This window comes from Lineus longissimus, chromosome 10 (genome assembly GCF_910592395.1).
Source record: "Lineus longissimus chromosome 10, tnLinLong1.2, whole genome shotgun sequence".
Classification (NCBI taxonomy): domain Eukaryota; kingdom Metazoa; phylum Nemertea; class Pilidiophora; order Heteronemertea; family Lineidae; genus Lineus; species Lineus longissimus.
In genome coordinates, this window is record NC_088317.1 from 2,587,637 (window position 1) to 2,611,855 (window position 24,219).

The 24,219-nt window shown below is 42.5% G+C and overlaps 1 protein-coding gene across 5 annotated transcripts in view; it reads right to left on the minus strand.

The window, feature by feature from the left end:
• Positions 1 to 4,385: 4,385 nt before the first annotated feature.
• The window catches only part of LOC135494857 (filamin-A-like), a 36,323-nt gene continuing 16,489 nt past the window's right edge, over positions 4,386 to 24,219 (minus strand). For 2 of the 5 annotated variants that reach the window (XM_064783158.1, XM_064783157.1), the window contains exons 4-22: positions 24,021 to 24,132; positions 23,583 to 23,770; positions 22,826 to 22,981; positions 22,221 to 22,349; positions 21,506 to 21,635; positions 20,316 to 20,459; positions 17,578 to 17,754; positions 17,205 to 17,435; positions 16,812 to 16,946; positions 16,214 to 16,387; positions 15,728 to 15,874; positions 11,385 to 11,528; positions 9,885 to 10,028; positions 9,260 to 9,538; positions 8,909 to 9,013; positions 8,397 to 8,573; positions 7,903 to 8,052; positions 7,570 to 7,737; positions 4,386 to 7,352 (exon numbers count right to left, since the gene is read on the minus strand). In XM_064783158.1, the coding sequence (XP_064639228.1) occupies positions 7,114 to 7,352; positions 7,570 to 7,737; positions 7,903 to 8,052; positions 8,397 to 8,573; positions 8,909 to 9,013; positions 9,260 to 9,538; positions 9,885 to 10,028; positions 11,385 to 11,528; positions 15,728 to 15,874; positions 16,214 to 16,387; positions 16,812 to 16,946; positions 17,205 to 17,435; positions 17,578 to 17,754; positions 20,316 to 20,459; positions 21,506 to 21,635; positions 22,221 to 22,349; positions 22,826 to 22,981; positions 23,583 to 23,770; positions 24,021 to 24,132 (3,129 nt within the window). In that variant the 3' untranslated portion in view covers positions 4,386 to 7,113. Of the gene's footprint in view, positions 7,353 to 7,569; positions 7,738 to 7,902; positions 8,053 to 8,396; positions 8,574 to 8,908; positions 9,014 to 9,259; positions 9,539 to 9,884; positions 10,029 to 11,384; positions 11,529 to 12,564; positions 12,691 to 15,727; positions 15,875 to 16,213; positions 16,388 to 16,811; positions 16,947 to 17,204; positions 17,436 to 17,577; positions 17,755 to 20,315; positions 20,460 to 21,505; positions 21,636 to 22,220; positions 22,350 to 22,825; positions 22,982 to 23,582; positions 23,771 to 24,020; positions 24,133 to 24,219 lie in introns of all 5 variants that reach the window. The other 3 variants (XM_064783159.1, XM_064783161.1, XM_064783160.1) reach the window with 3 other exon arrangements.

Consider the following 24,219-nt stretch of genomic DNA (forward strand, 5'->3'; position numbering starts at 1 on the left):
TCTGCAGGATGTTAAATCAGGCATTTTATTTCTTTAAATAAAGCATAAGCGTCGCATTTGCTCCTAGCTCTGTTCACCATCCCAGGCAAATGGCAATATTGCCAATTGGGCCGGACAATCACGAAAAACCCCAAATATTATACATTTCTTCCTGAATAATTCTTACAGTGACCATTCTCCCATGAAAGACAGTTGCTTACGCTACACAAAAATAAAAAAAAAATCGAGGGTCATCCATTGAACTTTTGAGATATGTTAAATTTTGCACAAATCAGCGAAAAACGCACCAACTGCAGGCAATGGACGGCATTTCAACACGGGGCCGACGCACATCCCAAGTTCAGTGTACACATACGTCGGCAACAACAGTAAAATGCGTAGTTTCTTGTTAAGCCCCCCTCTTAGGAGGGGCTCTTAAGATACACGTGTGTGCGGGAGTATATAGTGAATGATTAGAAATAAAGAGAGTAACAATTGTAAATCCTACAAACAATTTTTTTTGGTATTTTTCTGAATTAACTCCGTTGAGTTTACCGATTTCTCCGCGATCTTCCGGTGGTGGTTGCTATCCCATTGGTTGAAATTAAGTTAAATTAAATTTAAATCTTCATGGGAATTCGCTACATCATATGCCTAAGAAATTGGCCAATTATATTAATATTTTTATTAGAGAAATATCCGTCCTAAATAATGACAGAAAAGGGTGGTTTATTTCAATTTTGTGTCGACATGGTCGAGGTCACGTGACATAAAAACAAAACAATCGCACACACCCGTCCAAAAAAGGCACTTTAAGAAAAATAAATACGTTTTTCCAGCTTAAAACCACACTGACGACTAAGTTATATTGGTCTACTGCCCAAATCTGAAGTATCAAAATGAATCACAAACTAGAACTAGCTCTATTTAGCTATAGTTGCGTGAAAATTTCGGGTGAGCGACATACATTCTGTACCCTAGCGGCCAATAAATAAACTACTTTCAGCCGTCTGCTCCGGTCTCGTTAGGGAGTTTTTCCCAAATGTACGCGATGATGACGTGCCCCATTAACAGGACGTGACATCTATTTTAAAATGCGTTTCCAAAGTGAATGCATGAGGACAATCCATTTAAGTGTCGTATATCACTGGAAACGCCCGATTCCCGTGAATAAGGACAATCACAATGTATTACATTACCAAAACAAAAATGTGTCGGAAGGAACTATATGGATGGTCCCATCGCACCCCCCCCCTCCAGCAGTATGACACAGAAGGGCTAGTTGACTGTCCACCGGGGGGGGGGGGGTTTGGGGGGAGCTTCCCCCCAACGCACTGGTAAAAACCTATGTCGACGGAGGGGGGTTTGGGGGTGTCCCCCCATTGTAACAGCTGTAGTTGTTAGAGCTTGCACTTAACATATGCTCGTAGGGGGGTTCGGGGGAGCTCCCCCGACCTAAAGGGGGGCTCACTAAGTCCTTGACTTTACATATTAGCCGCCTATTGAGTAGCGCTCTAGGTTTCAGAAACTCCAGAAAAACATGTCTTTGCCAAAACAAGTGCTGAATCAACACTGACATACTGTGAGGACCGAGAGATCAATGATTTTATAAGCCCCCCTCTTAGGAGGGGCTCTTAAGATACACGTGTGTGCGGGAGTATATAATGTAAATGAAGTGAAATAAAGAGAGTAACTATATTGTATATCCAACAAACAATTTTTTTTGGTATTTTTCTGAATTAACTCCGTTGAGTTTACCGATTTCTCCGCGATCTTCCGGTGGTGGTTGCTATCCCATTGCTTGAAATTAATTTAAATTAATTTAAATCTTCATGGGAATTCGCTACATCATATGCCTAAGAAATTGGCCAATTATATTAATATTTTTATCAGAGAAATATCCGTCCTAAATAATGACAGAAAAGGGTGGTTTATTTCAATTTTGTGTCGACATGATCGAGGTCACGTGACATAAAAACAAAACAATCGCACACACCCGTCCAAAAAAGGCACTTTAAGAAAAACAAATACGTTTTTCCAGCTTAAAACCACACAGACGACTAAGTTATATTGGTCTACTGCCCAAATCTGAAGTATCAAATTGAATCACAAACTAGAACTAGCTCTATTTAGCTATAGTTGCGTGAAAAATTCGGGTGAGCGACGTACATTCTGTACCCTAGCGGCCAATAAATAAACTACTTTCAGCCGTCTGCTCCGGTCTCGTTAGGGAGTTTTTCCCAAATGTACGCGATGATGACGTGCCCCATTAACAGGACGTAACATCTATTTTAAAATGCGTTTCGAAAGTGAATGCATGAGGACAACCCATTTGTGTCGTATATCACTGGAACGCCCGATTCCCGTGAATAAGGTCAATCACAATGTATTACATTACCGAAACAAAAATGTGTCGGAAGGAACTATATGGATGGTCCCATCGCACCCCCCCTCCAGCAGTATGACACAGAAGGGCTAGTTGACTGTCCACCGGGGGGGTTGGGGGGAGCTTCCCCCCAACGCACTGGTAAAAACCTATGTCGACGGAGGGGGGTTTGGGGGGTGTCCCCCCATTGTAACAGCTGTAGTTGTTAGAGCTTGCACTTAACATATGCTCGTAGGGGGGTTCGGGGGAGCTCCCCCGACCTAAAGGGGGGCTCACTAAGTTCTTGACTTTACATATTAAGACCCCCTTTAGGAGGGGCTCTTAAGATACACGTGTGTGCGGGAGTATATAATGTAAATGAAGTGAAATAAAGAGAGTAAATATTGTATATCCAACAAACAATTTTTTTTGGTATTTTTCTGAATTAACTCCGTTGAGTTTACCGATTTCTCCGCGATCTTCCGGTGGTGGTTGCTATCCCATTGGTTGAAATTAATTTAAATCTTCATGGGAATTCGCTACATCATATGCCTAAGAAATTGGCCAATTATATTAATATTTTTATCAGAGAAATATCCGTCCTAAATAATGACAGAAAAGGGTGGTTTATTTCAATTTTGTGTCGACATGATCGAGGTCACGTGACATAAAAACAAAACAATCGCACACACCCGTCCAAAAAAGGCACTTTAAGAAAAACAAATACGTTTTTCCAGCTTAAAACCACACTGACGACTAAGTTATATTGGTCTACTGCCCAAATCTGAAGTATCAAATTGAATCACAAACTAGAACTAGCTCTATTTAGCTATAGTTGCGTGAAAAATTCGGGTGAGCGACGTACATTCTGTACCCTAGCGGCCAATAAATAAACTACTTTCAGCCGTCTGCTCCGGTCTCGTTAGGGAGTTTTTCCCAAATGTACGCGATGATGACGTGCCCCATTAACAGGACGTAACATCTATTTTAAAATGCGTTTCGAAAGTGAATGCATGAGGACAACCCATTTGTGTCGTATATCACTGGAAACGCCCGATTCCCGTGAATAAGGTCAATCACAATGTATTACATTACCAAAACAAAAATGTGTCGGAAGGAACTATATGGATGGTCCCATCGCACCCCCCCCCTCCAGCAGTATGACACAGAAGGGCTAGTTGACTGTCCACCGGGGGGGTTTGGGGGGAGCTTCCCCCCCAACGCACTGGTAAAAACCTATGTCGACGGAGGGGGTTTGGGGGGTGTCCCCCCATTGTAACAGCTGTAGTTGTTAGAGCTTGCACTTAACATATGCTCGTAGGGGGGTTCGGGGGAGCTCCCCCGACCTAAAGGGGGGCTCACTAAGTTCTTGACTTTACATATTAGGAACGTACATTTGGGAAATACTCCCTAACGAGACCTGTGCAAGCACGTGTGAAATGTACTACGTCGTTGTTGTCGCTGGGTTGAATTCGACGAGTTCCTCTTTAACCGTTGAATCAATCAATAATGAGAGAGACAGTTTTGGAGGGTGTGGTGTCGTCGTGTCCGCATTAGGGACGTATGCGTAGACATTCAACAGCCAGGGATGGTATACACAATGCCATTAAAAGCAATTTCTCTTGAGAGGTGCCACAGGCCACTTTGACAAACACTCAAACAGTGTTACCAATTGATATTAAGCCTTGAATGGGATGTCCATTTTTGCAAGATCTGACAAGTGTGTCCACAAAGTACCTAAAATCCTGTCATCAGATGTTTCATAGGTCACCTTCTGTCACAGTCAGAATCTGAATTCCAATCCATCATCTCCAGCCCACAACCGTCAACATGATATCGGCCTCAACAACACTCACTGTCTCCGATTGTCTTAGCAGAAGAGGACAACTGGGGGGTCTTGTGGAGGTTGTGGAGATGGCAGACTTGTGGAGGATTTCAAGATGGCAGACTGTCCTTCACTGCCTTCTGTCGTCTAGCAATAGCACCTAATGCTAGTAGATGTGGAGAGCAAAGAAGGATGCGGATGATTTGAGAGATAACGAATAACTATTACAAGACATTGACTTCATTCAGCCACCTGAACTTTATTCCGATTGTGAATTTTAGATACAATTCCGATAAAATGTCAATTATGTCTAGAAATATAATTCAATGATATGTGTAAAACAGTATGCAAAATTATTCATACTGGAACCAGGCACAACAAAGTTCCTCTGGGGAAAACTCATGGTGATTCTGATGTCCTACATGGACGAGTTTAATCTTGTTACACTTGCTGTGACACTGATGTTGCTTAAACTGGTTGTCTCAGTACCATATCAATGGCAGTCTTGGGACTGCTGGAATGATTTGGACACTGAGACAACCCAAACCATTCTTGCCTTCATTCAGTTTCCTGAGGAAAAGATGCAAATTGACAATTTTCAGAATTTCCATCAGTCTTCCCGGAGTTTTAAGTACAAAAATAGTCCTTATAACCTGCTAAACTAAGGATACCCCTCCTAAGCATTAAACAGAGATTAACAATGAAAACTATTTGCATGTTTGTACATGTTCGTATACGAGATGGGGTCTGAGGTTTTCAATCTATTTGATGATATAGATAAAATAGGTTTTCGTCTAGAATTCGCTTCACAATACAAACTAGTTCATTCAGAAATAACATTCTTTGCTACATGCAACATCTGCACTAACCTTTGCTCTAGAAATATTATGTCAAAATACCTGTCATATTGCATTTGTGTATATATTCTTGATGCACACCACTGGTACAATATAAACACTTACTACCTTGCCAAATGAGGAATGTTAAATTCTATTTTCCTGTCGTCTGCCGACATCTAGATGCAAACGTCACATTTTTTACTCGTCTCAGCAGTTTAGTCATACAGGGTGACCCAAAATCTAAAGTTTGGGTCGCATAATGTTTTTGACTGAGTTAGGATGGATACGACAATGCATAGATGGGAATTACATCGACTTTTTACAGAAAGCTAGGTTCATTCATTTCCTTTACTCAGATGGAACTAGTTCGATTTCTGACTCAGTTATGAATTTCATTAGAAACAACAAGCTCACTATTAGTTCCCGATTTTATTAACCAGTAACTTTTCTACACGCAGACTCCCCCTGAAGTTCATATAAGATTTGCTCTGCGCACACTGATCAGTTCACTGAATTTTTTGTCAGGAATGTTTCACCGGCAAAAATAAACTTTGGAATTGCCAATCTGGAATGGCTAAGTACTCAACCTTTGTTGATTCTACAACCAGGCAGGTTATAAATTTTCGAATTTATTCTAAATAATTCGCTTCTAGACCAAACTATTTCCATGGCAACCAATAAACTAATTAGCTAGTTTTTCTATAAACAACCTATTTACATTTGCATCAACCTGTATACAATACGAAGAATAAAATTTGAAAATTCAAAATCCAAAAAGCTGCTATTTACAATGACAACAAAATATGAATAAACAAACAACTTTTCAAAAAGTTGCCCCAAAAACACCTTTGAATGTTATTAACTTATCATCTATCTATCACTACATTTTTTGTATATACAAAGCATCTTTTTCCTTTAATTGTTCTCAAAAAAAGGTCTTACATAAAATTTTAAAATTAGCATAGAACTTTTCATACTTGTACCATCCCCTACCCATAAACTGAGATGAAAATTGAGAAAACACACTCACCCATTAGTATTATGCTCGAAGTAAAAGAGAGAAGAATAAATAAAGAGTAAAGAATATATTTTTATTGCCCAGACAGTACACATAGGAACACACGAAATGTAGTTAAGTTGCAACTTGGAACGCACCTGTGTTTCCATAGTAAAGCTGTGTAAGGTTTTTTTTGTAAATAATTTTGGAGTGACTGGAATGCAAAGCGAAATATGCGAAATGAAAACATATTTGAACATCAGATGTTAACTCCTAAACATAACAGACAACACCAAAAAGAAACAACAACGTTTTTTCTACAAATATTGGAATGTATACAGAAAACTATATCACATTGTTCTAGTAAATAAGATACGTAGGCCTAATATAACTTAATATACTTGAGACTTTATAACAACAGACCAACAAGACAGGGATACGATTGCTACATTCACGCGATGTAGTACATGTACCCATTGGTACATGTATCAAACATACTTGAAAAGCTTGGAATGAAATTCATGGACATCCTCAACTGTTTACATAACACTACTCCAAAACTCTTTTTGAAAAAATAAACCAACTTGCATGAACATTGATTGCACTTGTCCATCACCCGAACATGAGATTCCTGTCTATCTGCAAAAAATATGAGATTTTTTCCTCAATGGAACCCAACTCATGGGACCAAACCAAGATTTAGGTACCCAGATTCACTCCCCCAACTGGGCTGACCCAATCTGTGTGCTATAGCGCAGACTTCAAGCCTTACAAGCCTCCAATACCTGCTGCAGCATATTTAAGTACATATACTTTACGAACAAAAGTTAGCCTGAGAAATTCAGCAAGATTCTAAAAAGATTCCACCAGCTGAGGGTCCAATTTACATTCGAAATTAACCTGAAAATGTCTACAATGAAATTGCGAACAAAACAACACCGTGTTCCTATACCAAAAGATAACTATTTACAAAAGTTCGACTTATCGTCATTTTCACATCCTATATCTTGTGCTGGGACTCCTTGGTAAAAATTCAAATATCTTGGACCACAGTTTTTGTAACATTTGTACTTAAAAAATCACGTTTACAGTCCTGAATTTTTATTGTTTATATCTCTGCATTCCAAGCCCTTGAATTATAACTTTGCTGAACGTCACCGTGTTCTGCCAAGTATCGTTCTAGTTCTTCTTGCGTGTCGAAAATGTGAATGTGGAATGGACTGCCTGGGACGTGGTCACCTGACCATTTGACGTGGATGATGTAATCGCCGCATTCTGTTGGGTCGTACCGGCACAAGATCGTGCGATCTTTCTGGCTCTCTCGTTGCATTTCGACTCTAAAAGCACCTAAAAATGAGACAATAACATTTTAAGATGTTTATCATCAAGACGAGGCACTGCTTTACATGTCCAATACTTTTAAAACAAGGGGGATTGTTCTTCCGCATTTATCATTATCAAATCAATGCTGCTGTAAAGGGCTTGGTATATGGAACATAACAGCAGTGTCTCCTCAGAGCGCACTGAGCAAAATTGTGCAAAACACAATAGACCCGGGACTAACCTTTTGGTCCTCGGATTCTGACCGTAAGTTGTCCAGCACCAGCTCCCCGCGTCTCACAAATGAAGCGACTCCTGAAGTTGGCCAATATGCCAGACTCGACACCAGGGCCAGTCACGCGCACCTTGCTGGCATCAGGGGCACCAGAGACTTTAAGTACGAATGGACTCCCTAGAAGTAAAAATGAAAACTTCCTGATGATTTTACAACATTTTCTTCATTAATTTTCATCTGAGCATCACCTCCTTTCTTAAAACTTGATGTGACCTTATGAAACTAACAGTGAGGCCTGCACTGCAACAAATGTTTTTCTAATTTTTGAAAATTTCTTTATACCTGGGACGTGTTCTCCGCCATATTTGACCTGCAGCACGTGGCGTCCTAGCTCCTGCGGTTTCACGTTCAGCGTAAACGTTCCATCGCGATGGTCAAATAACTCACAGTAGCCAACTTTATGCGGCCCCATGCAATGAGCAGTTAGTTCACCTGAAAAGGAAGGGAAATTTGAATTTCCATCAAGAAACTGATATCAAACTGGGGGTACTGGCTGTCTTACCAACATCATGTTGATGGAGATAAGCGCAGGCCAAAACCAAGGCACCTTGCTGTGGTTTTGGGCATAGTGACAGCTCCAAACAACTTGATTTCCTTCCCAACGATGCCCATCTTGAGGTCTCATCCAGAACAAATCGCCTCGGCATCATCATCCCATCTTGAGGCCATCTCTGGAACAAATCACCTTGGCTACATCAGGCCCCCTCCCAAACCACCCTCCACCGTCATGACTGATCTCTCGAAACAGGGCAGTATGAGGGTTTCAATTCACTTACCAGGCCCAGCTCGCCTCGTGTCAATCACAGATTTGATCTCCTTGCTGATGATGCCCATCTTGAGGCCTTCCCCGGTACAGATCACCTTGGCCGCGTCGCTCATTGTACCGACAGTGACCTTGAAAGGTGACCCTCGAACTTGCCGTTCTGACCAATGTATGTTCAACAAATAAGCACCTGAAATGTTGATTGGGATATTGAGGGACAAAGAAGGGACAAAAATGACTTCATGTCAGAATATCATAAACATCAACACATCTGCAGACACCAGTGCACATCCCTCATGCACGAGACTGTCCCCTGCACTAGGATATCTTAAACAATTCTGGCCTGCAGAAAATGATGTTGAGGAAAACCTCTGGGGGAAACAGGAAGACCTCGACGGGCAAGCCATTCATCTCTACCACAAGACTGAAGATATAGTACAGGCAGGCTGAATGCAGAAGAAGGAGAAGGTTCGCTAGCTTGAAATTTAGGACTCCAGAGGAAGATCACCTCTTTGAATGACTTACCAGGTATTAATGGAACGTAAGTGCATTTATATTGATCGTTGCCTAGAGATGTCATTTTGACCTCCACGTCTGCCTTCACACCGGTCATGTGCACATGGGGTTTACCTAGAGGAGAAAGGAATGTAGAATGGTTGACCCAATGTCTGTTCTGAATTTCGAAAATTGGGATTGAGGTTATCAGAAAGTTGATGCAACATAATTTTGACCGAAATGCATTGTTACGCAACATCGAGCAGACGAATCCTCTAATGAGAGTGCTTCTGGCGCAAATATTTTTCATTACCACAAATAGTGTCCAATTCTATAACATCCTTGGGATGGCCTTTCATATGAAGTCTTACAGCATCTTACCTGGACCTGCCTGTGACCCATCGATAGTGAATTGACTCTCCTCGCGCACTCGTGCCTCCTTCAATCCCTGTCCAATCAGAATCACCTTGCTATGATCGACGGGCAAACTCTGATGCACGGCGAGCCCGATGATCGGCATACGGGGCAGGCGGTGATTATCATAGTAGATGTCTATCTCGTGTTGACCCTCGGTGCGGGGCGTGAAGACGAGATAGTTGTTTTCTACCCGACTTTGGATGACCACACCGTTTGGATCAACAACCTTACTTGACAGGGTACCTGAAATATTCAAAAGTATGAGGTGTCTGTCTGTTTTCATTCCAACCTTGGTCATCATTAGTAAAGCGCCCCACCAACGAGTGACTTTACTCACTGTGACCTGTGATCATGATCAAAAATCTCTTGCTTGCAGTGCTCAGAAGGAGAGCAGCAACATCTTCCACCTCAGAATCGGACATCTCCTACGCAGCCGGCTCTATCACATCAGGATACCCCACACTGCCCATGTGGGCTCCAGCAACAGACTCTTGGGGAATAAGTGTAAACCTGTATCAACCTTTGACTTTCTAAACCAGCCAGGACTACGTATTTCTTTGACCTGCAGTCGAACGTTAAGAAGTTTTACCTGGTCCAGCATTCTTCGTGTCGAAATGTATCCTCTTCTCCTCATCGACAATCAGGGGGAGTCGATTCTGACCATCAATCATAGTTGCCCAGCCAGTGATGGACACCTTGTGGATGTCGATCACATTCGACTGATACGGGCTTCCTGAAATATCAAAATAGATTTTATTCATCGTTCAATGCCCCTTGATTTTCGCGAGTCTGATATTTCCACGATTTTCCCCAGGGAGTACCCATTTGAATAACATCATCATATTTACATTCCGTATACATCATTTATCTCTTGCTGATAACAAACCAATACATATTTGGATGGAGTCACCTCCAGAGCAATTTAAGGGCCAAAATGACTTCAAGCAAGGACGCTCCAACAAGATTCAACTTTGGCCAACCTCAAGCTGATTCAAAATGCCGACACTATACAAGCTGTTTTAACGGTATTTTGGATCAACTTGATGTTGGTTGGAAGATAGCTAACAACAGTAACTAAGCAGAAGAACATTCACATAAGTAAACATGCTGTTATCAAAGCGGTCGGCATGCTATTATCAAATTCATTTGTGTCCAGTTGGTACTAAGGATGTCTTCTTCTTATAAATATCTAATGGGATGGTACAAACCAGTGCAGGTCAGTGCATGTTACCCCAACCACCTCAAATTCATCAGACGCACTCCTATAGAATAGTCATATCTAAAATTCATTGAAACAACACCTTTTGACAACATAGGCTTGAAATTTGCCAGGTACAAGCTCTGCAGCTCTTTTGGTCAAGTCATATGAGGCATCAATAGGTGAAAGCTAAGGCTTACATAGAGTTCCCATTTTCACTCTTAATGTGTCCCTTCACATGCCACACGTGACATGATGAATGAACAAGACATTTGTGACAAGAAGAATGAACAAGAGGTGAAAGCTAAGGCTTACATAGAGTTCCCATTTTCACTCTTAATGTGTCCCTTCACATGCCACACGTGACATGATGAATGAACAAGACATTTGTGACAAGAAGAATGAACAAGAGGTGAAAGCTAAGGCTTACATAGAGTTCCCATTTTCACTCTTAATGTGTCCCTTCACATGCCACACGTGACATGATGAATGAACAAGACATTTGCGACAAGAAGAATGAACAAGATATTTCCAAGTGCAACAGAGGCATTCACATCTATCTTCCATCCACATGTCACTTCAAGTCTGTGCTAATGAATGAACATCATCAAGACAAGTGACAGGTGACATTGTGAATCATATGTAAACACAGCCATTGCATATCCTATGTAAGCTTCTATCTACAGTAAAGTCACAAGCAAAACAACTAAAGGTTCTCCACAGCTTCAAAATTTAACACTTAGAAAAACACTCTTAGTCCTACATTGCTAGAAGGTGTCACAAATTGTTAGCCATGTACAATGCAAAAGTTCTATTCTATAGCCATGCGATTATGTTAGACAGTCGAAGTACTGCATTAGCATCGCAATATTGAAAACGTTCGAACCCTACTTTGTTTGTTAACGACACTGTAGATGTCGTGGTCATTTGACTGACTCGACTCGGACTGTAAATACTCGGTTGTGGTAACGGTCTTAGTCACCGTGTTACGACTTTCATAATCAACCTCGTCATACAGACCAGAACTGCGCGATTCTGAAATTTTAAAGTTTATTAGGACATTTCATCTAATGGGTGTAAACTCGCAGATTGAAATATGGAGAAAATACCAAACTTTAGAAGGTACATTAAAATGAAATGATCAAGTAAGACAGGGTGTGTGGTGCCCTGTTGGTGGAGTAGAAATTTTGATTAGAGGTGGAACCTAATGTCCGGCCAGGTCATACCATTTTTAAAGTTATCCATATACGTAAACATTCAAGTTTTCTGCTTGTCGCCATAATGGTTCAAAAGTGATAAAAGAAACACACAAGGTGGCTTCAATTCGAATTAAATGACCTCTTTATTCAAGGAAAATATAAGCCTTGCATTACGCACCGATGTTTCAACATGAAGTTCCACACAATCAAAATGGTGCTGAAATCTAAAGAGGAAATACAACGCCAATCAAAACTACAACATGGAAAATACATGCATAAATGAATTGATAAATATCAAAATATTGAAGTGAACACCAAAACAGACATGCGACAAGTAACAGTAAGACAGAGTTGCGGCAATCGGAATGTGAAGCAACGTCAAACATGAGTTCATTCGACCCCAAGTTGAACAAAGGCAACTGTAGTTTAAAATGTCTAACCCATTGTGATTATGCAGGTGCCTCCTTTTAACTTAGGGTGGAATGAACTGGCGAACACGTGCCCATGTGTATGGCACAACAGCCAGAGATGGAAAGCTCACTTGGTGCTCTCTAGTGCTGGCTTTTAGGATGCGCATGGGACCATACCACATGTTGGCATTGGAAGAGGAGGGAGGTCAAGAATTTGTGGGCTATTGAATTTGCCTGAACATTCGTACCACTTTTTGCCTATGGGGTTGCCCACTTCTGTGTGCCACAAGGTTCACTTTTGGTACTTGCTTTTGGTCCATGCAAAATGGCTTATCTTGTTTCTACATTTTCAATGATTCCTTCAAAGAATCTCTTTTTCAAGAGAATTTTCAGCAGGGTACACCACTTCACTGAGTCGCCAGCACGAGAGAGAAACCGCCTGCTGTTCATTTCCAAGGTTACCTGGGATATTTTTGCCATTCCATTTGATATGAATACAATAGACCCCCACCTCCACTGGGATATAGGCAACGCGAAACTTGCCCTCTCCCAGTGGCCTGACGGTGTGTTTGGCTATTGAGTTGGGTCCTGTCAATGAGGGAATAAGGCATGCAAAGGTTAGTAAGGCAAATACAGGGATATGAAATACACAACATCACCTCATCATTTCAACTAGTGTTCCCAACAGAGGAAAAGACTGAAAGATTTCTCATGCAAACCATAAAGAATCACTTTCCACCCAGCACCAGAACTCCTCGAAATATTAAGCCTCGGTATCAAGACAGACACGCACGAACCAAAATGTGACAGAAAGGAGGGAAAGAAGATTTAAAAAGAAGATTCAAGGGATGAAGGACTCACCACCATCTTCATGACAATAACGGGTCATCGTGACTTCACGCACGCCATCAATATAGCAAGGAGATGGTGGGCGGTCGAAGCATAGTGGGGAGGGTTGGCGTGTGTGGTGTTCTACGATTGTATCGTGGTGTTCGACAACAATGCGGGGCGACGGTTGTCGTTCATGGTGTTCTACTACGATGCGTGGAGACCCCAGTGGCTCACATGGAGTGACATGACGAACGGGACTTATTGAACGCTGTTGGTGGGAGATAGACTCGCTCGAAATATGGTGTCCACTGTCGCGGTACTCGACGTAGTGTACGACGTCTTCGTGGCGTTCTGGGGTCCTCCTCTCGGGGTAAAGTGTGCAAGGCCTCGGTGGAGCGGATGCGTACCACGGAGACCTTGGGCGCTCTTCGTTTTTTGGAGGTGATGGGCTCCTTCTGGTGACCACTGCGTATTCAACATCATCATGATGTTCAGTTACATCAATATGCTCAATGATGTCACGATGTTCAACAACATCTTCATGTATAACTTCATCGATGTGTTCTGTGACATTGACATGTTCCACAACTTCAGGTTTTACAACTTCATGATGCTCTACGACTTCATGGTGTTCAATAACATCAATATGGGGAGGGGGTGGAGGAAGCTCGTGATGGGTGACCACTTCATGATGTAACTCCTCAATATGCCTCCAACTTGGAGAAACCGGACGCCCGTGATATTCCACTGGCTCAACTTTAATCCACTCATGCGTTGCAGCATGAGGATCAGGGATTCCTACACCAGCAAGATGGTGTGCCTCCTCACGCTTTGGCTCGTAATCCCGGATTGGTGCATTGCGGAAGGGAACAGGGTGCTGAACGGCAGCAGGGTGCTTATGATCAGGGAAGGTTGGCCCATCCACTTGTACCCACGTCTCCGGGTGGTGAGGATCATGATGCACCTTGACCCAGTTATGAGATGACTCGTGCGATTCATTGTTATCTGTCGGAACATACTCCTTGACTGGAGGGTTACGGAACGGCGATACAGGTCTCTCCTGACTAGGAGAAGAGGGGCGTCCAACATCCAAGTACGTCGCAGACACCGACTGGCTCACCTGAACCCACGCTTCGTTACATTTCACCCAGCGGGACTGGGATGGCAAAGGATCAGGACAAATGATCGCTGTTTCTGGTTTTTGTTCGGGGACATATTCATGTACAGTTTGGTTACGGAACGGAGACACTGGGCGATGGTGGGGATCCTCAACACACAGAGCTCCAGCCAAATCAGCACTCACGATAGGGTATTCTGGTTTACATTCTGGGACATACGGGTGCACAGCCTGGCTACGGAAAGGCGATGCAGGACGAATGTAGGTTTCCTCTGTGACATTCAGATTCAGATGCCCCGTCCCAGAACCCGGGGGCTGGGGCTGGATATGAACAATACGGTGCTCCTCTGCATCGACATGGTCTTCGATCGCATGGTGATCTAGAACTTCATGTTCGACCAGATGAAGACTTGCGGAGGAAGCCTTCCTCGGCTCAGGACGGTGGATCGCGTGCGGTGCCACATGGTGCACTGGTGGAGGGGAGTGGTGGGCTACCCTCTCAACATGGGCTACCCTCGGCGAGGGAGACCTAGAATGGGTCTTGACTACAATATTTTTTTCCGGTGACCTAGAGCGCCTTGGCGATGGGGACCTAGATTGAGGCTTTGCCACTAGGTGGTGCGCTGGTGGAGGAGAATGGTGGCTCACAGCGGGACTTTTTGATCTGGACCGGTGGTGTTCAGTTGTCACCTCATGGTGTACGACATGACCATGGTGCGGTGGCATCTCATGCACGAGATACCGTGTCAGTTCAGGAGGAGATCTTTTCTCCACTTGAGGCTTTTTGTTACGCCTGAAGCTGAGACTTCCAAGGGGGTGGAATTTGGGTTTGGGTTCTGCTTTGAGATGGTGAGGTTCCTGATGGTGTAGTTTAGAGTGGTGGGGAAGGGACTGATATCCTGTAGGGCACAGAAGGGAGAAGATGAAGAATAGAGTTAGGCAGAGAGATTAGGCTGAGAGGAGAAATAGATATGAGAAATGATGATAGAGTTCAAAGGTTCGTATTGATGTTTTGGAATAGCAAAGCATATGCAGTTCGTTCAAGAGCTCAAGATCAGATGCAGCTCAATCAATCAGGAAGACAGATATTCTGGAAAGGAACTCTTTCACAACAGCAAAGAGTCAATGACCATCCAACGACTCTTGTATGAAGAAGAGAGAACTGACCATGGCTTGAAGTACCAGTCAACTCGGAAAATTTTCCTCACACAACAGGATAATAATCATATTACTCAACCTTTAATCTAAACTACTACTTTTCATCTCAAGTCAAGGTCTGAGTAGGTCTCTATATACTTCTTACACATTTGCTCTCTAAAGAGAACCATGTCTACCAAGGCATAGATGACCTGCTCAAATCTTGACTGAGATGAGCTATACACAAGACCATACCCAGACTAATTCATGCAGACCAAGACAAGACAAGGGTTCCTAGACACACCTCACAACACAGGGGTATCTAAACCATCGCACCATCTCAATTCTGGCAACTACTCTATTTATCAAATGTGTTGAACCTAGCTAACCTTCGTTTGATTTTAAAGTACAGAACTCACACAAGCCAAGTTTAACCGAATTTTACAGAAAGGTCCATTCTTTGGTGGACCAATGCTAGTTTTCCCCAAAACCTGGAACTACTGGACCTTCTGCATGGACACTACTAGACTACATACGTACCATCAACTTGCACAAGCATGTCTCCCCGTGCCTGATGTGTGTCTACAACAAAGGTGGATTCCGTCTTCTCGACAGCATGATGCAGCCCGACACCTTCAGCATGGATCTTCTCCTCTCCACCCTGGACAATGTGGACGATCGGCATACCTGGAGACGAAAATTCGTAGTGTAGAACTAAACTTTACAAATTCAACCAGGTTTTAAACACTTTACTATGAGATGTTTGGCAACGTTATTTGGGTGACAATGGCTTTCTACAGCATTCGCTACAATGACATAGGACGGGCACTGTTCAATGGTCATAGCTCACTATGTCATCAGACTGGCTTTGCGGTCTTCTGAAGCATGCGTCATTTGATCAGAACACCAATATTTTACCAGTTTGAGAACTGCTAAACCCAACTGACATTGGAAAGCTCTTGATGAACTGTTTGATGCCTATTGATTTCAATTACTCGTCAATCTAAATGCTGTCTCAAAACTAACCATCGAGGGCAACTCCACCATACGTGATGAAGATCTGGTATTTGCCTGGTTCCTGCGGAACGTAAGAGACATGGAACTTGTCTCCTACACGCTCTACGTGGGGTTGGACGGGATGGCCAGTTGGACCAGCAATCTTCACGTCCATGTCAGCAAAGCCAGCCTTGGAGCAGTCAACTGAAATAACGATCACCAGAGTTGGGTATGAGTGAGGCATTCGAAGCATTTATTATCAAGAGTCAAATCCTTTGATGGTACTCTCACTGAAGAGGGACAAGATGTCCAGATGGTAGGAAGTCACTAGTGCTGTTCAGGCTCGTGTACCAAGATCTTTCAGTTTCAATGGCATGAACAGGGATGAATTTCGGGCCTATACTCGTCCGTCGGTAAAGACTCCAGTTGAATACACATTGAATGATTGAGGAGGTCAAGTCATCAATGCAGGGAAACACCTGTCATCACATGCAACACCCCCTCAGTTTGACCATAACACATGAATGTTTAATCCCACCAGATGCCAGTTCAGAACTCTAACAAAATTTCACCTTCAAGATAACAGTATCCACTAAAAGAAGACAGTGGCTCCAACCTCAGAACTTACCCTCAATTCTGGCCGTCTCCTTGATGATCGTCGACTCTGACCTCACAACAGCAGAGTACTTGGGGTCGCACACATCAACATAATAGGTATCGCCAATCCTTATCGACCCAACCAACACATCGATCTTATAGCGACCTAGGAACAAAACAAACATCTTTGAGAGACTAAAATACTTGTATGAAGATCTTGTTCAGGACTTCATGCACATCCATAGATTATTTAAAGCCTCTTATGGCAGGCAGGCACCGTCAGATTCAAATTGTGGAATATTGGCTGAGAATCTCACATAATACAGGAACTGAGGAAAAGTAACTTTCGACTGGACAACACTCGCCAACACACAATTCCGACCTCGCCCACTATAGCATGCCGAAAACCTGCCGAAGGACTCACCTGCTACTGTTGGTTTGTACTCCACTTTATACAGTCCATTTGACTCATGGTGGATATGAGAGGTGACTTGGCCTCCTGTGGGCGATGTGACGATGACCTTCAGGGCGTGGGGGTCGGCGCCGCTTGCATGGATGTTGAAGAAGCTATTCTGCAGACATATGGCACGATGGAGGCCGCGGCCTTCGACACGCATGGACGAGGGATCAGCTATTTCCATGCTGAACGGAGATCCTGAAAACATAATGGTGGTAAATATGTGGTCCCAAGTGTAAGGTAGTCTGCAGCTACTCTCGTCACAGTTTCGTCTTCAAAGTGCCAAGAAATTGCAAGATTAACGCCGAAACATTTCAAGAAACTTCGGAGGAAAACTCACCTTTAACCTCGATACCATTGAAATAAACTTTGACAAGGTATCTTCCCGGTCCGTCAGGGGTAAAGTGGATCTTGTAGATACCAGACGCGACCTCTCGTTCGACATTTGCTTGGATTTGTTGACGGTTGTGCTGAATTTCGACCCTGAGTTCGCCATAACCAGCACTGCTGCAGTCGGCTGTAAGATAGAAGGGACAAACCTGAGAATGGAACTTCACCAACTCTAACTCTTCACCACTTGAACCTCATGTTCCTTCATTATGTTTTTTTCATATATCATTTTGCACGATGTCTGACTAGCAAGACCTGGACACCTTGGGGAAGCTGCAGGAGGGGAAGACCTAATCAAACCTGGAGACGATCCAATGAACAGACACTCAAAGAGAAGGACCATACATAGGAATCAACCAACCACTGAACGGACAACTGGGCAGGGCCAAGGAGGAAGAAACCACATCTGCTTGGTAAGGCGCTATAAGTCAGAGAAGTAGTAAAATATCAACATGATCCACAGACCGACTCACCAAAGAGGACATATTTTTCATCAGGTGCCTCCGTTGGATCACGATCCGCAAAATACATGACAGCCGGATGAGATTGAAGAATGATCGGCATATTCTGCATAGCCATATTATCCACCCTCTTATCCTCGACAAGGTAAACATGCCGTGTTCTCATGTTGATAATCCTATCCTCCTGTTCCGCCTTTCCCAACGGTATTACCGCGTCAGATTCCGGTATCGGACCATTTTGATAAGCAATCAGATTTTTATCCTTTTTTGGATTTTTTTCCCAGATCGTCGATTCAGATATATGCATAGTGTGCCCGTGATTTGGACGTTTGGTGTTACTGGGGTCATAAGGTGCGTCGGTAAAGTCGTTGCCGCTGACTGCGTACTTCGCCCCTTCCTCCTCGTCATCCTTCGGCCGCGGCGGAAGCAAAAGGGTCAAATCTTCATCCGGGTACTTCTCATTATCAACGATAATCACCTTGATGTCGATTTGTTCTTCCTCAGGTTCCGTCTGCTTCACAATGCTGTTGTAATCGCCCGTCTTGCCCCCCTTCCCATCTTGCCCCACTTTTCCTTCACTGCTTCCTTTAGGTTCATAGCTATTCCTCAAAATGCTAGATTCCTTTACAGTCTTCAAACTCTCATCCTGGGATTCCTCGGCAAGCTTCTGTGTGAATTTAGTTATAGTATCCGGATATATAGAGGGGGTCACAGGTAAACTAGGCCAGTACATTTTCGAATTTGAGAGTCTCCAATGTCCAAAGTTAGTTAGAGCAAAACATTTACTCAGAGACCTAGAACTTATCCAATTGGGACCGGCGATTTCCTCACCAGTTACGACAACAGGTGGGAACAGCACTCGAAACAGACAACCTACTCGAGCATCTATCAACATCAGATGTTATTCTAATTAAAGAATATCAATCAATACAGTCAAACCTCTCTATCAAGGACTGACAATTGGGACTGATAAATGCTGTCCTTAATAGGGAGGTGTCCTGATTAGAGAGGTGTCCATATGTGCTCTGCTTGAACCACAGAGTAGAAAGACTTTGCTGGAGGATCAAGATGACACCACCCAAACTAAGCATTTGATGCAGCTGAAGATAGCTAAGAAGAAGAATGCGTCTATAATTTGTTTTTGAACTGTGGTTAATATGTGATACCTTTCCCATCTCTTGTCGAAAGACAAACAATTCGAAGCCTCTCATTGTGAAAATCGTATTTTAGTATCTTTTACTTCTTATAGTGGCAGGCAAAAGAACCTGCCATTCGTGTGGGCAATCACTTACAGAACTTGTGTTGAAAACTACAACAGACACACCTTTGAAAGTGATAGCATATTCAGGACGGCGTACATGTAAAGCTCCAACCAATGTACAGAATCACACTATCGATCAATGTTTGAAATATCGATCAGTCATTGCCAAGCCGAATACTGATTAAGGGCTGGTGGAAATTCCTCACTCAAACCTGAAGTACTTTTCAAGTGATTCACCCTTCGAACCTGTTCCAAGCTCAATAAAAGAGGGTAGATCTGGAATTCATCAGGAGACGTACACAAACATTTTACCAACTGATCGTGGACACTTTCAGACCCGTAGCTATTCATTTGTGACGACCATCAAAAAAGAGGGGTCAGATTGTGATCCAAGATGGAGAAATGTTGGATAATGTGGGATAATGCAGGCTCAAGGCATATCACAGTGGGCTCTCACTGACTTGAAAGAGAAAAAGCTGTCTCTGCTCCGAAGTGCATAGGCCTAATCTTTGATTCTGATTTGCCTCCTTTATTCTCATGTCTGCTTTCAGCAAAATATTCCCAATTTGATGAGCACAGCAAATGACAACAACACCTGACAATCCAGATCAATAAATAGTACCACTAGTTCAATGACTGAACTACAGATGGCAGCACTAGATACAAACTGAAGAATGAAGAGAAGGGCATGCAGTCTCCACTAAAATGCCCAGCTTTCTGTCATCACCAGTGAGTTGGTGCTTTGGGCAAGGTGCTTCCACGGAGAAGGGCTCAGTACATGTGACATTGGTTGATTGATCAACTGATGACCAGGCAAGAAATGGCCTTGAGAGGCACAATGGCTGATACCCTTTAAGCCTCTCAAGCTCCAAACGACTGCACAGATAATTCAATCCCCATTTTTTAGTATTCTACACCTTTCCCTTTGAATTTTTTGAACGGCTTAGACTACATCTCGATACTTACCTCGGAATGCGAAAGATTTGCCCACAAAGCTATTGGCCTGTTCCAATCCAAACACCTCTACTCTCATCGGATCAAACACACGCACAACCATCGGGCTGCCGGGGATGTGCTGCCCTTCGTATTTCATGCCCAGCTCCCAGTCGCCTGAAGGAGAAGATGAGAGTAGTTATAGCTTGAGAGAATACATCATAGTTGAATATTAGGTGCAGTTGCTATCTCAGCCTGTAGCCTGATGTTACTCTGAGCTGTGTTCCTGAAGGACCTGTCTTGTCGACTTTATTCATTTACCCAGTACAGGAGGCCTGGTGGAAATATACATCTATAGTATAGTTACTGAAATACCCAATCCGATAAAAGTCGATATTTGGTTACATCTCTCTAGATAATACTTCAACAGCATCAACTGGGCTGCTTTTTTAATAGTTTTCCAAAATGTACCATCTGCAAACGCACTACCGCTCAGTTGGCAGTTGATAAACTAAAAAGAAGCAAATACAGAGCCATTGTGAAAGTGGCACATGATTTTTGAGATGAAAATCATGCAGTGAGCACACCTTGTAATGAAAGATTTCAAAATGCAGCACGCGTAAATCTTAAACATGGAAAATGAAATGAAACATGACAGAATGTCCATTCCCCCCTTAAAAAAAGCACATTTTTCAGATGGTAGATGCATATTCAGGCAAAGAAATCGCATATAAGCTAGTTATGAAATGGAACCCCAATTGTCTGGTCAAGAGCTATAGCTTAATGAAGAAGTTCATGCAATGATTATCAACTGACTATAAAATATTTTTCTAAAATGCAAGGCATAAAGGTTTGGTTCCATGTTTGCATGAAGCACAGTCATTCAAGCCAAAAAGAACTGGTATTTCCAAAGTTGAGGATGCGTAAATGCAAAAATGAAAATAGTTATCACTTTCCTCCGATAACAAAATTCAAACTTACCTCTTTTTGCTAGATGACAGACAAACGTGATTTATCATTAGGGTGCAAGATAAAAATCGGGAGAATTAAATTGTTGTTTCAAACAGGGTCTTCACTAGTCCAAGTCTATACTGGGTAGCCAAGAGGCAAACAAAGCCCTCGGAAAATGTCACTAAAAAGCTGCAACGTTGGTCACGTTTCACAATGATTTTCACAAAACATTACACCATTTCTAGTACCTGGTTGCCCGACTTCATACTGACCTATTTCCGTTGGCGTAAATCGTATCACATAGACGCCATTCTCGTAAGACACAGGAAGGTCGATGATGCGTCCACTAGGTGCTTTGGCTTCAAAACATACATCGGACTGACTTGTTCCCTGGGCATCAATCTGAAAGAAGGGGTATTTTCATAATCTCATTTTTCTCATCAGGACATATCAGCAGTGTACGATCGGTCATACACTGCTGGACATATCAATAGATAATTTGTTGTTTCATTTTCAATGTAAATGGCTTCTATCAGCCAAGTTCCTTAGTTACCCTTTAAAATGCATCACAAGGCCCTAATAGCATCACATTAAAATCTTGTCAGGCATTGGAGATGTTCTCTAACTATAGTATTATGGGCAACAATTATTCTACATGTGTGTTGTCAATATTTTTGTTGAAATCATTTCATGGAGAGGCACTGTATTTGGAGAAAGGGGCTTGAATTCCTACGTTATGACTAAGTTTCAACCAACACCAAACAGCCACATATCATGCATATTCCAGTCACACTTGACTTGGGAAGGCATATTTATCCCCTCAAGAGTCTGCAGTTATGAAACACCTGCCACTTAAGTCGGGGTGTACATCTATACCTAAGAATATGAACTGAAATCCAGGCATAGTCATCTCTCCTTACATATCAACCTGAGCGCCATTTTATGGGTGTGTAATGGAATCCTAGGTGGGATTGGGAGAAGACTTACCCTGATTTCATTAACGTGTCCAATGACACAGGGCCCAAGTCCTGGCATTGAGAATTTGCTCCGGTCAGCAGCTACTTTGAAGGTGATAGGACTTCCGTTGACATTCTCGCCATGAAGACTGGCATGGATCTACAAATCATGCCAAAGATTAAGAAAATGAATACAATATATATATGTTTATTCGTACTACTTTCCGTTGTACAGATAACAAAAAAACAAAAAAAAACAAAAAAAAAACAATACATCACCACCACAAACCAACCATACATGAATTATTTTGGGAAACTCTAATTGACTTCTAACACAGGAATTTTCAGACTATGGGCACCCTTGATGCCAAAAAATCATTAACCCAGTCATGAAAATCAAAATGCCATCGGTTCACAAAATTGAATTCAGGGTTGAGTAAAGAATGTAGAAATTCTCATAAGCTGCAATCAACAGAGATAGATGACTCTTTCTAGATAGCTTTTAGCACCTGTAGAAGTGTAATTTTTTCTGTCCACCTTTATGATACCAAAGTGAAACAGCTATTAAGCAATAAAAATGATTAACCTTTTGCTAAATCATGTTACTCAAACATTTAAAACACAAAATGGTCTTACGTGATGGACGCCCGTTTCTGTCGGTTGGAATTGAATTTCAGCATAATTGCCGTGCCAGTGTGGAGAGAGGCCTTTGGACTGAGTGGGGGTCACAACCATGAACTTTATTTGGCCCTTATTAACGTCATTCTCGAGGATGTCCAGTTTGCACAGTTTCTAGAGGAGATGGAAGTGGTTAAAGCAGTGTACCGCAGTACCGCCAATGAAGACCTGAATATTTTCATTCCCCATAAAATTTCATGAGGTTTTTTCATATAATCTATTTCGCAGATGGCTGCCTTTAAAATCAAAAATATTCAGGTCTACAGAATGTCTTTCAATAAAGAAGTAGGCAGCATATAACAAGCGAGATATGGATACAATACTTGAAGAAGCAAAGAATGATCAGCGTTTTTTTAGCCAAACAATTGTCAACTTCTATCAAGTCTTTCTTGCACAGCACTCTCAGCTAATACATTCAAGATGCTAGACCGAAGCACAGAGCACCATACTACATGTATTTAAGCAAAACATCCTGGATAAGCTTTGACCAAAGATTTGCAGAGCAACAGCATTTCATATCATAGCTTCATAACAATGGTCTATGCACAGAAAACAATGGTTAATGCACAGCAGCGCCCTCTTTACTTTCCATCTGAAGCTAAGCAGATATTTAGCTATATTTTCTTCTTCTTCTGCGCTCGGAATATTCGAGATGCACACTAGACAAGCTATAGCTATAGACAACCAAAAACGTATATTGTAAGAGTTTACTTACTCCCTGGCCCACATGTATCGTTTCTGGGTCGCCCACCAGGTGGCACTTGTCAACCACCGCCGTGGGTTTGTGGAAATTCTTGAAGTATGCACAGTACGCCATCGGACCTATGTGGTCCACTTCGGGGTCGGCGAGTTCTTTAGCGGACAGGACAGGTTCCACTCCGAGGCTGCGACCAGCGTCCAGAGCTATAGTAGTAAATACGAATTGGAAATCAAATCATGAATCTACATGTGCATCTAAACTGTATGATTAAGCAATGGGATATCACAGATACCAAGAATGAGTTACCACCAAGACTGAGCGATTGCAACCTGAAGATTGTCAAATTCCTAAGCAATGTTTTGCTATTTGGTGTGTACAGTGCCGTCTCGCATGAAATCAACTATAAGCAGGAGAAACTATCGCTGCTAGCACCCTGCATTCAAGGCCACTTACCTTTTTTTAAATTCTCCAAAGCATCATGGGGGTCAAGATGGGGGTATCCGGGGATGGTTGCCCCGAGGTTATGACACAAATGGCACAGGAGAGTACCATCATTCCAATCAGTCTGAAATCACAAAGCGAATGGTTTAACACTTTTGCTGAGGATGACGTACGTGGCATGTGCTCAGTTTGGTTGGTTATGGACAAAAAG